We start from the raw sequence: 15,095 nt of genomic DNA, 5'->3' as shown, positions 1-15,095 counted from the left end.
GTGTTTACCTCAAAGCTCTCTGGTTCTGTCAGCCCTTCGTTGGTGAATTCATGACTTCTTGCTGGTGCGTGAGGGATATGCAAACACTCACCTCCCTGCGTGGCCACGTTCTAGGCGAGTGGCCTTGGCAAGTTATTATCTGGTGCTTGTGCAGTAGAGACACGGTGGCACTGACCCTGGACTGGTATGACCCGGAACAAGGGCCAGTGTTGCTTTAAGTGCTCAGCAAATATTCCCATAATTTTAGTCATACTTTGAATTTCCATTCCTCTGAAAATAATTCCGGCATTTCAAGGGGTCAGGTCAGAGCAGACAGGCCCTCAGGCTAGAGTGTGTTTAGTTTATGTTGATGGTGCTTATTCCTGGTGGCCCAGTGTAGGCCGGTTATCTCATCCTGGCCAGGGGAAGAGCCTCGTTCTTTTTATCACCTTGATAGGATGATACCTCTTCAAGGTTGCTCACCAGAGTGCCTGGCTGGCCCAGTCGGTAGAGTAGGTGACTCTTGATCTTGGGGTCAGAAGTTTGAGCCCCGGGCACAGGGTTTACTTAAGAAGTATTATTAAAGGCAACTTCGTTTCTCTCAGCTTGGGGCTTGACTCCGTAAGCCCATTAAGAATCCCCTGTCCTTGGGGCGCCTGGGTGGCTCAGTCATTAAGCGTCTGCCTTCGACTCAGGGCGCGTGATCCCAGGGTCCTGGTATCGAGCCCCACATCGGGCTCCCTGCTCAGTGGAGAGCCTGCTTCTCGCTCTCCCACTCCCCCTGCTTGTGTTCCCTCTCTCGCTGTGCCTCTCTCTGTCAAATAAATAAAGTCTTTAAAAAAAAAAAAAAAACCCTCTTCATGTGAGCAAGTTGCTTATTAGCCTTTCGAATCTCATGAACTGTGGGTTATATTCATGCACAACCGGAAATGTTTGTCAACTCAACAAATCATGTTTTGGCACATCTTGTGCTTCAGACTCAAAGTGAATGTGAAGCAGGCCCTGCCCTCGAGGTGCTGTGGCTTTTACCTAAGGCTCTGGGGTTCTCCTCAGCACTCCGCCTCAGGAGTTCTAGGGGAGACGTGGCACCCCGTCAGAATCCCACCACCAGCCCGGGAGAACCCCTGATCTTGGGAAACAGTGAGCCAGAGATCGACAGCCAGGTTCTATGCACGCCAGCGTGGAGAGCAGCACAAGGTCGTGGGAGAACCAGGGAAAGCCAGAGCATGGGGGGGTGCAGCACGATCGCTCCTGGGTGTTCACCAGTGGGTGCTGGCCGCGTTGTGCAGTGTGGGCAGGAGGGCTGGGACCGGGAGCGGGAGACAGGTTCAAGACCACTGTCCTGGCCGGCATGGAGAGGATTGCCAGTTTAGATAGGTTGGAAGGAGGTCAAGTTTGCAGGCCCTCAGTACTGCCTGGGAATTTAGGGGGCTCTGCACCTGTGGTTTGAGCAACTAGTCGTAGGGCTGTGCCTTCTGCCTTGGCAGGGGTGGAAAGATCAAGAGCAGAGGTGGCAGGTTTGTGTTGTGTCTCGACAGAACGGCCCTCTGACCCCGGTGTTTGTTTTTAGACCCAGCATATATTACCGCAGCCTGTGGGATGGCAGCAGAAATGGTGGAGTCTTTGCCGTCGGTGTTGGCCTTGGGGCATAAGAGGAATAGCAGCACCCCTGCGTTTCTCACGTCTGTGCTCAGGAACATCATCATCAGCTTGGCTCGCTTACCCCTCGTCAACAGCTACACGCGCGTTCCCCCCTTGGTGAGTCCGGTCATTCCTTGGCAGAAAAACCGAAACGAACGACCCTGTGTGGGCCAGCCCCGTGGTGGGGGCTCCCGGGGCAGAGAGCGGGAGCTGGCTAACCCTGCGGTGCTTCCCCTGTGGCGGCCAGAGCCTTGCGTGAGGTTGGTCCTGGCCCACCTGGTTTCCTTGGGCGTGATAGCGGTCATTGCTAGAAGTGCTGGGTTTTCCATCCAGAAGTAAGATTTCGTCTCCCACTGGTCGGTACTCAATATTGGATGTGGTTAGAAAGGAACGGTGGATTAGAAGTTGTGCCCCTGGGGTATTTGCCTTTAAAATCAGGCACCGTCTCATACTGTCCAGCTGTCTGGGCACAACCACTTTTGAAATTCCTGATTCCAGATTGTTCTCAGAATCAGTTTCAAGTTGGCATTCGTCAGGATTCTTGTCTCAGGTGACAGGAAGGGCTTAGTGTGAGCGGGTTGAGGGGTCAGTGGTGGCGGGACGGCCCCTCCCTGGGGAAGCTGCTGAGACAAGAAATGGGGGCACGGGGGCGCCTGGGTGGCACAGCGGTTAAGCGTCTGCCTTCGGCTCAGGGCGTGATCCCGGCGTTATGGGATCGAGCCCCCACATCAGGCTCTTCCTCTATGAGCCTGCTTCTTCCTCTCCCACTCCCCCTGCTTGTGTTCCCTCTCTCGCTGGCTCTCTATCTCTGTCGAATAAATAAATTAAAAAATCTTAAAAAAAAAAAAAATTAAAAAAAAAAAAAAAAGAAATGGGGGCACGGGTTGAACACAGCACAGCTGGGGGTCAAGGTGAGCCGGGACTGAGAGAAAGGGGGCTTGTTTCTGCCTAGAAAAGACCTGGGCCTGCCAGTGGGCCCAGCCTCTGTGCCCGTGTGTGAGAGGGAGACGCTGGGAGGCTGCCCCGGGGAGCAGTCCTCCTCGGACCGGCGTGCAGTGGGCGCCCACCCGGAGGGCTCACGCAGAGCAGCGGCCGCGGCCTGGTGTGCCGGGGCTGGCGCATCTGAAGCCCTGTGCCCGCTGGGAAGAGAGCAGGAGGAGCCCTCTGGAGAAGCAGGGTCGCCACCGGGCAGGGTGTGGCTTTGCGCACAGGGAGTCGCTGCAGATCTGGAGACAGCTGCTCGTCTGGAGGGGAGCGGGGAGCCGCTGTGGGAAGGCCCGTCCTGGAGGTCACGGTGTTTGGAGCAGACGCGCCAGTGGGCCAGCACAGTGCACGTGCTGCGGGGGGGCGCTCCTCCAGGGTCAGCGGGGTCTTCACCTGCCCTGGGCAGTGTGCACCAGTGCCCCATGAGGCGTGTGCCCCGCCAGGCTGTGCTGAGTCTTCCTGAGGCACCAGCGCCGTGGAGGTGGGCTGGCCGTGTCTCTGAGGCCCCCACGGGGAGCTGAAGGGGGTCTGCTCAGCTGGCTGGAAGGGTGGCTGCTTCTGCTGCCAGGACAGCGTCAGGTCCGCCTCAGGTCAGCCTTCCAGTCATGGAGTTTTCGAGCGCAGACAGCCCGGCTTTCCACCCGCTCACCAGTGACTTGTTCTGCGTGCAGCTGAACCTCATTTGATGCCTCCTTCATCTAACACACCAGCTGCTGTTTGTGGGCGAGCGTGCTCCTGCCTGCCTGTGACGGTCGGGAGGGACCTTCACGAACCCGACTTGAGAACAGCCAGCTGGGGGAGCGCTGGGGGGTGGGGGGTGGCAGTTAGGGAAAGGGGCCGGACCAGGCTGGGAGCAGGCGAGTCCGGGAAGTGGGAAGTCAGAGCAGACCCGACCCGGGAGGCTCACGATGGGGCAGGAGATTCTCAGGCGACATGTGGGAGCTGTTTTCCCGGAAGGATGGTGCACTTGCTTTTGGGAATCTTGTGAGGGCCGTCGGTAGGCATGTGGCCTCCAGATGGACACTGTGCGTAGAGAAAGGATGTTTCGTGGTTTCCTCGAAGTGCGGTTGTCCTGACTTCACCGGGGTCACTCTGTTTCTTTTTCGTCTTCTCAGGTTTGGAGGCTCGGATGGTCACCCAAGCCGGGAGGGGACTTTGGCACAGCCTTCCCTGAGATCCCTGTGGAGTTCCTCCAGGAGAAGGAAGTCTTTAAAGAGTTCATCTACCGCATCAATGTGCTAGGTAGCCTGGGTTTCTCTTCTAGAATCGTTAGTCCTCAAAGCGTCTAGTTCTTGTTTATTCCACAAGGGATGTGGGGCGTGATGCAATCACGTGTGAGTACATTCTGCAGTGAATGTGAACTCTCACTGTGAAGAATTCTCTCCAGGTGGGTGTGGTGTTTGGGGGGCGGGGGGCGGTGTGCGAGAGAGACAAATCTTCACACTCTGGGCTTGCTGGAAGTCAGGCCAGGCCCCCGGTGGCAGATCCCCTGCAGCCCAGCTCCGCCTGCTCCTATTTCCTCGGGCGCAGAGCGAGCAGATGGAGCGAGCGGGGGAAGAAGGCTTCATTGTGTGAGACAGCACTGGCCTCTGGGCTGTGGGGGCAGGCGTCTTAGCCTCTAGGACCCCGTGTCGTGGTTTCTAGAGTTGTTACGGATTCAGAAGCTAAACGAGATGCGACTGGCGCACAGTCATCAGTAAAGGGCAGACTTAGTGGTTTTCCGTCAGGCTGCTTCTCCACTGCCTGCAGCACGGTGTGCATTGCCTTTTTGTCCCCATTTCATGGCTGGAGGTCCGGTCTGGTGGGAGTGTTGTAGTTGGTAGGTCCCGAGTGGCTGTGCCCAGCTGCAGTGTTTCCCGGAGCGTTGGTCTCCTGACTCTGGCGTGGGCACCCCGCCTACCCATGGGGCCCACCCTTCATCCCCGTGACCCCCTACCGTCTTGGGCTTCTGCAGAGTTTGTGCTCCTCTTGATCCCAGAAGGTTCAGACAACCGATACTGTCTTGCCTCTCCTTTTCCCTTGAGTGAAGCAGGCAGTTGGTTACCCTGTCCAAAGTGCAGACTCAGCAGTGACCCAAGACTGGCCACCTCGGGAAGCTTTGTTTCTTTCCTGTCCTTGAAGCTGGTTCCCAGGCAGTCTCCTGGCCGCCTCCTGCATGCTATTCCTTCCTTTCTTATTCAGGTGTTTTCGTGCTCGAATCCTTGCTCAGACCTGCAGGAGGGACCCTGGATAGCTCCACAGTCTCTTCCTGATGTTGTCTTTGCTCTTGCCTTTGTCTTTGTTCATTCTTTTCTTCTCCCTGAAATAAATCGTGTAAACATCTGTCTGTCCATCTGCCCGCCTCATTAGGTCAGTCTGTCTGTGTCTAATCCCTCTGCATCCAGTTTACCAAGGAGATCCTGAATTTGATGCTCCGGTATTTCTCCCCTCAACACCCCCTTTCTGTCCCTCAGTCCTAATGCAATTGTGTGGCCGCCTCCACCTCCCAGGTCACGCGTGGGAATAGGAAGCGTGGCGCTCATCCCACACCTCGAGTGTGCTTGATGGTGCTTGAGGGCCTCCCGCTAGACGCCTCGGCCTGATGCGAGTGCCCAGCTAGGTCACGTCGTTTTTGATCTGCTGTTCTTCTAGATAGGGTCAGAGAAACCATTGCTTTACCTTCCTTATTTTTAACAGCTTTACCGAGAATTCACAGAGCACACATTGCACCCACTCCGAGCGTGCTGTCCATCAGGCTGGTGTCTGCACATGGTTGTGTGGCTCGTGGCTCGGTGCCGTGGTTCGTCTCTGGGGAAGACTTGTGAGCCCTCTAGTGAGCAGGGCAGGAGCGGCTCTGACCCACGCAAATGTGGCCTGCTGCTTGGAAGTCCCTTCACTTTACCACATCTCCGCAGCCGGGGGTGGGGAGGGTGCCACTGCTTGTTGTGTGGCCTCAGACATCTGTGCTTCGGTGTCCTCGCTGGTGGAGTGGACAGCTGGCAGCGTGGCTGCACCTCAGAACTGACGTGCAGGTCACGGGGGCTGCTGTGTGTGGTGCCCGGGGGCAGGGCCTGTTCTGGCTGCAGCCGTGCGGCCCAGCTGCCAGGTCACATCAAGTCTGGGGAGCGGGCGACCCTGTCTCACGTAACTTTTGTGTTCCTAGGGTGGACCAGCCGCACCCAGTTTGAGGAAACGTGGGCCACCCTTCTTGGTGTCCTGGTGACTCAGCCCCTGGTGATGGAGCAGGAGGAGAGCCCACCAGAAGTAAGGCTGCGTGCAGGCCCGCGCGTCCACTGGCTGGCACCTGGGCAGTCGAGGCAGCTGGTGACCTGTTCGTGGGGGGCAAAAGAGGGGCAGCAGGCTCGTGTTTTTGGTCTTAACTTAGGTTTACCAGGGCAGCCTGTTCATACCTAGACCAATGTTGCAGAGCGGGAGCAGATCCCCTCAAGGTCAGAGTGGCCTTGATTGCCAGTGGCCGCAGTGCACTATGTCGTCGGCGCGTCACGCACTAAGGGTCAGTAGGGTCACACCCTCTCTTGAAGATATGTTGGAGTTCTGCTTATCAGTATTCACGTACAGTGTGTGGGTTGAATCAGAATGGAAAGGCGTGTGATGAAGGCCGTGCACGTGTATGTACCTGCGTTCCTTTGACTGCTTTGCAGAGGTCGTTCAGGCCTCTTGGAGCGCTACGGTACGTCATGTTACTGTAACATTAGTAAAAGCCACGTGCTGATAAGGCAAAGCCTGAGATATTTAAAACCCTTGGTTAGAAGTCCTTAATTCTGGTAGAAGGTGTGGCACAAACTTGTAGAAATGTCAGTTCAAAAAGTAAATGTATGTCATAAATTCATGCGTAGAACTAACAGGTTGTCGTATGCAGTGTTCCTAAAATGAGTGAGGAAATTTAAAGGCAATTTTTTAAAAAGTAATTTATATTTGGAGGTTTGTGCCTGTTGGAGACCTTGCTTTGAAAGGTAGACGTCGGCCATCAGATTTATTTCAAATCACAGGTGCAGGGAATTTGGAGACAAAACAGGACTCTTGCTGGGAAGGTGTGTCCCTCTGCAGCACTCAGGGCTCCCCCGTAAGACCATGCAGCCTGAGAACCACGGCCTTCGGGTTCTGTGTGAGGTGGGGGCAGAAGTGGTTTCCGGTTTCTGGCCTCTTGTGACTTAAGTGCGGGCTGTCCTTCCAGGAAGACACGGAGAGGACCCAGATCAATGTCCTGGCCGTGCAGGCCATCACCTCGCTGGTGCTGAGTGCAATGACCGTGCCCGTGGCTGGCAACCCAGCTGTGAGCTGCTTGGAGCAGCAGCCCCGGAACAAACCCCTGAAAGCCCTCGACACCAGGTGGGAACAGTGAGGCGCCTGTCCACCCTGCCCAGAGTGACCATCACCTTCACCCCAGGCCCTTTGCTTTGTTGCCAGAATGACAAACAAAACACATGTGCGTGTAGCCTTATGTAAGAAGTGCAAATCCCGAAGTGATTTGGTGACCCGTGGCAGTGAGGCCTAAATGCTGTGGGGTCCATGGAGTGTTTAGGGTGGACTTTAGCAGAGCAAGAACTAGCCAAGGGCATGTGGACAGGAGTCTCCCCTCAAAGGGAGTGTCATTTGTTATTACAGGGGCCTCTCTTTCCTGTAGGCAAAGCTGGAGAAAGCCCTGAAGTTTTTTGCTTTTAAGAATTTGAAGGAAACAAAATATTCTTTAAACTTTGTTCTGAATTTTAGGTTTGGGAGGAAGCTGAGCGTTATCCGAGGAATTGTAGAGCAGGAGATCCAAGCGATGGTCTCAAAGAGAGAGAACGTTGCCACCCACCACTTATACCAGGCGTGGGACCCCGTCCCTTCTCTGTCTCCAGCTACGACAGGTACCTGTGGGAAGGGGGGTCGTTTGTCCCTGGGCTAGAACGAGAATGTGACCAAGATACTAACACCCCCAGTTGGGCAGAAGGCCCGGAGCTGTCTTTTTGGAGACCGTGGTGCTCACTCCTCTGCCCTAGTGCTTGAGGACCCGTCTCACTCAGGACCAGGGGGTTTCAGCAATCTTGAGGAGCCCGAGTCTGGAACTGACCTGGAGCTCTGTCCCTCAGCGGTCAGGCCCTGGGGGTGGAGCGGCTCTCAGGCCGAGACAGGCAGCCCGCGAGGCGCTGTGGAAGCCGAACCAGTCACTCAGTGAAGAATCAGCAGAGTTCCTCGGTGACTCCCGTGACTCTTCAGCTTCCGAGCGGGGAGCTAAGCGCCTGTTCTGTCTGGGCCTGTGGGCTGTGTGCCTGCCCTGTAACGGGCACCGGAGTTTGTCACCCTGGCTTAAAAGAAGGAAATTTTCTGGGTTTTTTTAATGCACGTGTTTTTTGTTGGACAGACAGTATTTTAGCACAGCATTTTTGTGATTCCCTAGTTTATTTTAGAAGTCGTTAGATCCTGTGATTTTTTTTTTTTTTTTTTTAAAGATTTTATTATTTATTCGACAGAGATAGAGACAGCCCAGCGAGAGAGGGAACACAAGCAGGGGGAGTGGGAGAGGAAGAAGCAGGCTCATAGCAGAGGAGCCTGACGTGGGGCTCGATCCCATAACGCCGGGATCACGCCCTGAGCCGAAGGCAGACGCTTAACCGCTGTGCCACCCAGGCGCCCCTAGATCCTGTGATTTTTAAACATCTTGAATGCTTTACCTGGAGAGCATTCTGTGTGGACGTGTGGACACTCAGCGTTTACCGGAGCGCTGGACGAAGCTCAGGAGTGTGCCCTGCGATGGCCATGGGTCCCCTGAGGAGCTTGTGCCCCCAGGAGAGGGACATGGCCGTACTCCTTGTCACCAGAGGCTGGGACGAGTGGGTGCCCAGAGAGGTGCAAACGCCCCAGGGGAGCGTGGGCAGGAAGGCTTTTGTGTCGATTCTAGATCTGGTGAAGGGTTAGCCGGGGACCTCTGGCTGGGGGCGGGGGTCCTTTGGGGTGTAGAGGGTGTGAAAGACAGTGGTTGTGGAGAAAATGGGTTGAGTGGGGGCATCCGGTTCAGCACAACTGGACGGCCTGGATGCCGGGGCAGGGTCCCGGGAGGTGTCACCTGCCAACATTGTTGTCTGGGCCCCGAGAGTGCGCACCTGCGGGGCCACCACCCCATCTGCAGCTATGGATTGACGCCTTCTCAGCTCAGCCCCCAACCAGTTTCCATGCAGAGTCAGAAGCTGGTTTGTTACAGAGAAAAAGTGAGTTCAGTGTTGCCACACTGGCCCTGCCAGCTTAGTAGGTTATGAAGGGCCAGAGAAGACCCCAGAGACCTTTGGGCCTCTGCAGGTCTGTCCACCCTGCCCCCCAGGGCGGGTGCTGTCGGGCAGGCTCCACGCAGGACAACGTTCACGGTGTTGTCGCCCCGCAGGTGCCCTCATCAGCCACGACAAGCTCCTGCTGCAGATCAACCCTGAGCGGGAGCTGGGGAACATGAGCTATAAGCTTGGCCAGGTCAGTGTCATCGTCTGTCCGTGTCCCCCCACCCCACCCCCACCCCTGCACGGCCAGGGCACATCTTCCTGCTTTCCTCACTCTCTTGTGTCTGCCTTGAATTTGGGCCATTGGATGCATCCAGAAAAATTACATGCATTTTTTAAATAAGAGATAAAAGGAGGGTTTTTCTTTTATTTGTCCTCATTTATATTCTCTACTCCAAGGAAGATTTAAGATGTCTTGTGTACGTAGCGACGTAGTGAGAGGGAACAGGTCAGGCTTAGGTCCGGGGCATCAGACAGCCAGGCAAGAGTGGCTTGGGCAGGGCGAACACACGGAAGGGCCCTTGCTCCAGTGGGCCACGGAGTTGGCCATGAGCATCCCAGCTGCCAGCTCGGAGGGAAGTGTGGTCACACAACCCAGTGCGGCAGGTGGGCCGGCTCTGGGGGCCAGGTCGACAGCTTCCTGGATGGGTCACTTGGAACTGTGTGCTTCAGTGTCCTTGTGAGAAGAACAGAACAGTCACACATACGTTGGTGCGGGTCGAGGAGCTGGAGGACAGGGGTATGGCTCCTGGAGCCATGGGGATGTGTGTGCTGGGTGGAGGGGGACTCCCACGGATGGCCCCCTGGCTGCTCTGTCCGCTGCTGTGTCCTCTCAAACCTTACTGGTTTACTTTGAAAGCAGTTATGCAGGACTGTTTTCTTTTTAGCTTTTGTTTTAGGGGACATTGTCCAGAGCAGGGGAAACGCTTGTTTGCCCTGAGGGCGTCCCCAGCAGCTCTGGGCACAGCTTTGCGGCAGAGCCCCCAGGCCTGCTCCATCCCGTCCTCTCCTGCTCACGCACATTCCTCTGTGAGCAAGGAACCACAGCCAGGCTATCCGTGGTGTCCTTGCAGGGAAATTTCTGCCCCTGAGATAAATCAGGGTGGTGGGGCTCAGGGCTGTTGCTACAGAAGTGAGTTTCTGAGGAGCAGGCTGGGAGTGAGCAGTCTGAGGCTCTCGGGCGCCCGGCCTCCTTCTGGGTCCAGAGGCGTTTGCCCAGCCGCATCCTTTCTTCAGCACCTGTGTTCGCGTCCAGCCATTGGGAGCGGAGCCCTGACCCCACCACCCTGCCCTGTCCGGAGACCTGTCGGCTCCCACATCCCTCTGTGCTGAGCCATCACTGGCCGTTGGGGAGTGAGGGGAACAGAGAGGCCACCTCTCTTGAAGCCTGAAGATGGCTCTGAGGTTTCACAGCTCATATTCTGTCTATGGCTGCCTTCAGGCAGCCGCCTCCAGCCTGCTGGCCCACTGCCAGGACCTCCACGGCTGGCGGGAGCTGAAGGGGAAACGGCTGTTTGTGCCGAGTGGGAGTTGGGGTGGTGTCTGGACCGTGTTTGCTGGCTGGCAGTGTGAGGTCGCACGCATGTGGGAGCACAGGGGCTGTGGGAGCGGGTGGTCTGTGTGAACCGGGTGCATAGGGAGCGCCCTGGTGTTTGGGCTGACTCCTGTTCCAGCACCCCTGCCACCATCTCCAGAAGCACGAATAGGCCAGAGAGTCTGCAGCTCAGCGGATGGGCCCATACCTGTGCTCTGAGTACTGAGCCCAGGGTCCTTGTCTCCCGAAGGTGTCCATTCACTCCGTGTGGCTGGGGAACAGCATCACACCCCTGAGAGAGGAGGAGTGGGAGGAAGAGGAAGAGGAGGAGGCCGATGTCCCTGTCCCTGCGTCACCACCCACGTCACCCGTCAACTCCAGGTTTCCCATCTGCCTTCCATTTCAAGCAATTTGAAATTTCCTTAGTCATTTGATTTGTTTGGGGTACCTCCTGAAATGAGTGTCTCATCTTGTGTGGGGGGCCATCACCCCTCTGGTCTGCTCTGTAGGAAGCACCGGGCTGGGGTCGATATCCACTCCTGTTCCCAGTTTTTGCTTGAACTGTACAGTCGCTGGATCCTGCCGTCAGGGTCAGCCAGAAGGACCCCCATCATCCTGATCAGCGAGGTGGTTCGATCTGTAAGTCTGCCTTCCCTGTTCTACCTGCAGGCACGCGGCGCTCTTGACGGTATGCGTGCAGGCGTGGGCATTCACACATCCACACCAGCACAGACGCCGCGCACACTCGCGCAGCCGTGGTCTCGGGGAACCTGGGAGGGAGCTCTTAGCGGTTTACAGGTGCAGGAGGGTGAAGTGGTGTTTGTCCGGCCCGTGGGGAAATGTCTGATCCGTGGCCGGTAAGACTGCCGTGGGGTGTCACGTTGTGTGAAGGCTCTGAAGGCCCCCTGCTTACCCATGTCCATCTCAAGGGCCTGTCTCCTAAACGTCTGCTTTATTAGAGGAGAGCTAGACAGACAGTCCCACGTCCACACCCCCTTCGAGAAGCTCCGACGCGGAGTGGTCGTTCTCAGACTGTGGACTCAGGCTTCTGTATGTTCGAGGACCCCAAAGAGCATTTGTTCGTGGGTTAGGTCTGTCAGTGTTTACAGAACTGGGAGCGAAGTCCCACGTGGAGGTTTAAAAATAGTTCCTCGTTAGATGCCACCTTTGCCTCTTTACCATCACGTGGCGAGAAGTGAGTGAGAGTTTGGAGCCAAAGACCCTCAGTCCCTGCTTCCCAACTGTGGACCAGACAACTAGAAGCGTCTTCGTGGTCTCTGCCGTGTGGGGCTCTAGTTATCTGTCCCTGATGTGCCTCCGTCCAGTGATGGCAGGCATGTGGTTTTGAGCCTGGCTGTGATCATCGCGCACCTTTTATTGTTCTTAAATCATTAGATATCTGGTCAAGGTGAGGTTCTTAAGAACATCATTTTTAATTTGCTTGTTTTTTTTTTTTTAAGATTTTATTCATTTATTTGACACAGAGAGAGACAGCCAGCGAGAGAGGGAACACAAGCAGGGGGAGTGGGAGAGGAAGAAGCAGACTCCCAGCAAAGCAGGGAGCCTGATGTGGGGCTCGATCCCAGGACCCTGGGATCACGCCCTGAGCTGAAGGCAGACACGTAACAACTGAGCCACCCATGTGCCCCCATTTTTAATTTGTAATAAAAGTTTACAACCTGATTTTTTTTCAAAAATTAATAAGTTTATAAGCACCTGCAATAAAGGTCTTATTTTTTTACATATTAATCCATTTAAAATAATGATTTTTGTTTAAAAATAACACTTTTTAAACAATTAGTGAGAAGGGCCTTGTTTTACATTTTTGCAAATCTCTTGACTGATTCATTAGAAGAGTTGGATTCTGATGTCTGCTCTGCATTCAGTCTAATATCAAAGGACTTCTAGAAAACACCTCCCTATGGTCAGAAGAGAACGGGAGTAAAAAAGCAGACGGGGTCTCTGTTACCACAGACACGGTTCTGACCTCGAGAGGCCTGGGAGGCCCTCTGGTGTCCGCTGTGTCCGCTTTTGGCGCTGCTGCTGCCAGCGACTTGCTGAGCCCCACTGGCTCTGCGCCCAGGCCTCTGAGGAAGGGCCGTGCTCCTGCCTGCGTGCCTGGTGACATTCGTGTCTGGATGTCGTCTGAAGAAGTGAGCCTCAGAGAACGGAACATTTTGGGGGGAGACGGAATCATGCAAGCATTTATTTCTGAAACAGTTGCCCATTCCCCTGGGCAGGGCTTTGGAGAGCCTGTCCCTGGTGCTGCAGGGGCTTGGTGCTCTGCAGAATAGCAGTCGGAGAGCTTCTTGGTGGCCCCATGGTCGTGCCTCGGGTCCAGGCATCAGCTCTAGGGGGGTATTAGGCAGGGGTGTTTTTAAGTAGATACTCGTTGACTAGTCGTTCTTATGCTGTTTACGCTGTCACTGTAGGTTTCCGGGTGTGGGCCAGTCACGTACCGGTCAGGACTCGAGAATGCCGCATTTCATCGTCTCGAGGCTGTCAGCACGTGCCTTGTGGACCTTGTTGCTCACTTCCCCTCCGAATGCTCTGTGTCTGCAGCTCCTGGTGGTCTCAGACCTGTTCACTGAGCGCACCCAGTTTGAGATGATGTACCTGGCACTGACGGAACTGCGGAGGGTGCACCCTGCGGAGGACGAGATCCTCGCGCAGTACCTGGTGCCCGCCACCTGCAAGGCGGCCGCCGTCCTCGGAATGGTAAGCGAGAGGTGGGGGGCGCCTTGGGTTGGCTGCACGTCGCGAGCATGGCCTCGGCCTTGGGGGGTCTGACGTGGGCAGGAGGTCATCCCTGCCTTTTCGTGGGTTGCCGTGAAGTGGGTTGTGATGGGTGAGCCATGGTTTGGGGCTCCTGTACTCCTTTGCTCTGGGTCACCATGGTGACCCACCCCCCCAGGGGCCGGGGGTGTGGGTGGTGCAAAGGTGCCTGGCTCCTCCTCCACAGCCCCCACAGCCCCCACGGACCCCCATGCTTCCTGTCAACGGAGCCTCCCTCCTGGGGGCTGTTTTCCCCTAGAAACCCTGCATTTCCCCCCGCAAAGTCTGGGGGCTCTGGTCTGTTCTTGGCAGGAGGGCACACGGTCTACTTTTGAATTCTTTCTTACTCCATATCCAGTTGATGAGAACTCGGTTTTCTGTGTGTACATCCCCGTGTGATGCCTGCTCACCAGACGGGATGTGGGCTCATGAAAGCGCTTGTGCATGGGCCCCGCCTTTGTTAGCCAGTGAGGGACAGAAGTCCTGCTACCAGACAGAAGTAACCTGGCCTCCAGCCTGTGCAGAGCTGGCTTGTGCTCTTGCCTGCGTAGCCGCCGCGACTGTGGAGCCCTCCTTCCCGTTGGCAACAGGGACTCCTTCATGCACCCAACACGGGGCTGCCTCCCCCACGCCCCCACGCAGTCCTGTCTGTCCTGGCACTGCGGCTGCTCTCCTGCACCTGGCCCGATGAAGGGGAGGTTGAGACCAGCTCACACAGGACGTGGCAGAGGCGTGAGCCCATGTCTGTGGCCCGCAGCCCTGACTCTCGCCCCTTCCTGTCTGTGTCCCCTTGCTGAATTTGTCCCTCTGACCCGAAGTGCCCAGGCAGGTATCCTCCATCCTGGGTGGCCGTCAGCCGTGGTGCCACCATCGAGGAGCAGGAATAATGAGTCCGTTGGCTTTCCCCCATGAGCACGTCACTTCAAAGTGTGTGCCCTCTGGGTGTTGAGAGACATGTGAAAGGAGCTGAACTTGAAGGGGTCCTTTTGTCTTCGTGGGGGGTTTCAGCTGCTGGGTTCGTTTTCATTACAATTGTGTTTTTGTGCTCAGGCCTGGATCCCCCTAGACAGATGTTGTGTTGTCAATAAATTAAATAATCATCGTTTTCTAAGAAAACCCTAGGGCAAGATGCTGCATGTTCACACTGTCCCCATCCTGACATGCACGCAGAGGTCCCTCATGAAGGTGGAGCCGTGTGCGGGGTGGGGCGGGCCGCGGTGGCGCAGGCTGTGGCGCTCTGCAGCTTGTCTTTTCCTGCCGAGCTTACGTGCTGTTGGGAAACGTGCCTCCCTCAGCAGTCCTGCTGGTGTTTGCAGAGGCAGGGAGAGGCCCCCCGGAGGGGGACCTTAGGAAGGCGTCACACCACCCTGGTGTGTGCACACTGGCCCTCGGGCAGCCTGGAGGGACCCTCAAGCGGCAGGGACTTGCCCAGGTGGGGAGGCTCAGAGCACTGGGGGCGTCCCGCCGCACGCTGCTTTCTCTGGCGCCTCTTCTCCAAAAAGGAGCGAGTCTCAAGGGAGGAGTGTGGTGCGGGGTGTTCAGGTTCTGCTGTGCCCCACTGTGTCTGGGGTGCTAAAGGGACATAGGTAACGTTTTGGTTCGGGTCAGTATAGACTACTGTTAGGGGTCCCCAAGACCACCCTGGGTTTTTGCGGGGAGGATTCACATATACTCATGGCTGGCATTTTCCCCAGTGAACACAGACAAAGCAAAATCAGCGAAGGGAAAAGGGGGCGTTGGGGGGACAAAGTGCAGGGGAAGCAGGTGCCAGCTTCCAGCATCCTCTCCCGGGGAGTCAGGTGGGACGCGCTCTGCTCCCAGCAGCACGTTGTGACAACATGTGTGGGGTCTTGTCTGCCGGGGAAGCTCCTTAGAGACACGGAGCTGGCCTCTCGCTGGGGCTGGTCCCGCAGGCCCCTCTCCCTGGCTTGGCC

General features: G+C 56.2%; 1 protein-coding gene across 1 annotated transcript in view; it reads left to right on the top strand.

Moving 5' to 3' along the window:
- The window catches only part of HTT (huntingtin), a 134,323-nt gene that overhangs the window by 111,703 nt on the left and 7,525 nt on the right, over window positions 1-15,095 (top strand). Inside the window, exons 52-60 of the mRNA XM_034672191.1 lie at window positions 1,550-1,737; window positions 3,720-3,846; window positions 5,747-5,847; window positions 6,779-6,933; window positions 7,315-7,454; window positions 8,963-9,045; window positions 10,637-10,767; window positions 10,896-11,025; window positions 12,949-13,104. Coding sequence (XP_034528082.1) covers window positions 1,550-1,737; window positions 3,720-3,846; window positions 5,747-5,847; window positions 6,779-6,933; window positions 7,315-7,454; window positions 8,963-9,045; window positions 10,637-10,767; window positions 10,896-11,025; window positions 12,949-13,104 — 1,211 coding nt within the window. The remainder of the gene's footprint in view (window positions 1-1,549; window positions 1,738-3,719; window positions 3,847-5,746; window positions 5,848-6,778; window positions 6,934-7,314; window positions 7,455-8,962; window positions 9,046-10,636; window positions 10,768-10,895; window positions 11,026-12,948; window positions 13,105-15,095) is intronic.

Source organism: Ailuropoda melanoleuca, chromosome 11 (assembly GCF_002007445.2).
Source record: "Ailuropoda melanoleuca isolate Jingjing chromosome 11, ASM200744v2, whole genome shotgun sequence".
Classification (NCBI taxonomy): domain Eukaryota; kingdom Metazoa; phylum Chordata; class Mammalia; order Carnivora; family Ursidae; genus Ailuropoda; species Ailuropoda melanoleuca.
The sequence above is the reverse complement of the archived record's forward strand: the minus strand, read 5'-3'. Positions and strand labels throughout refer to the sequence as shown.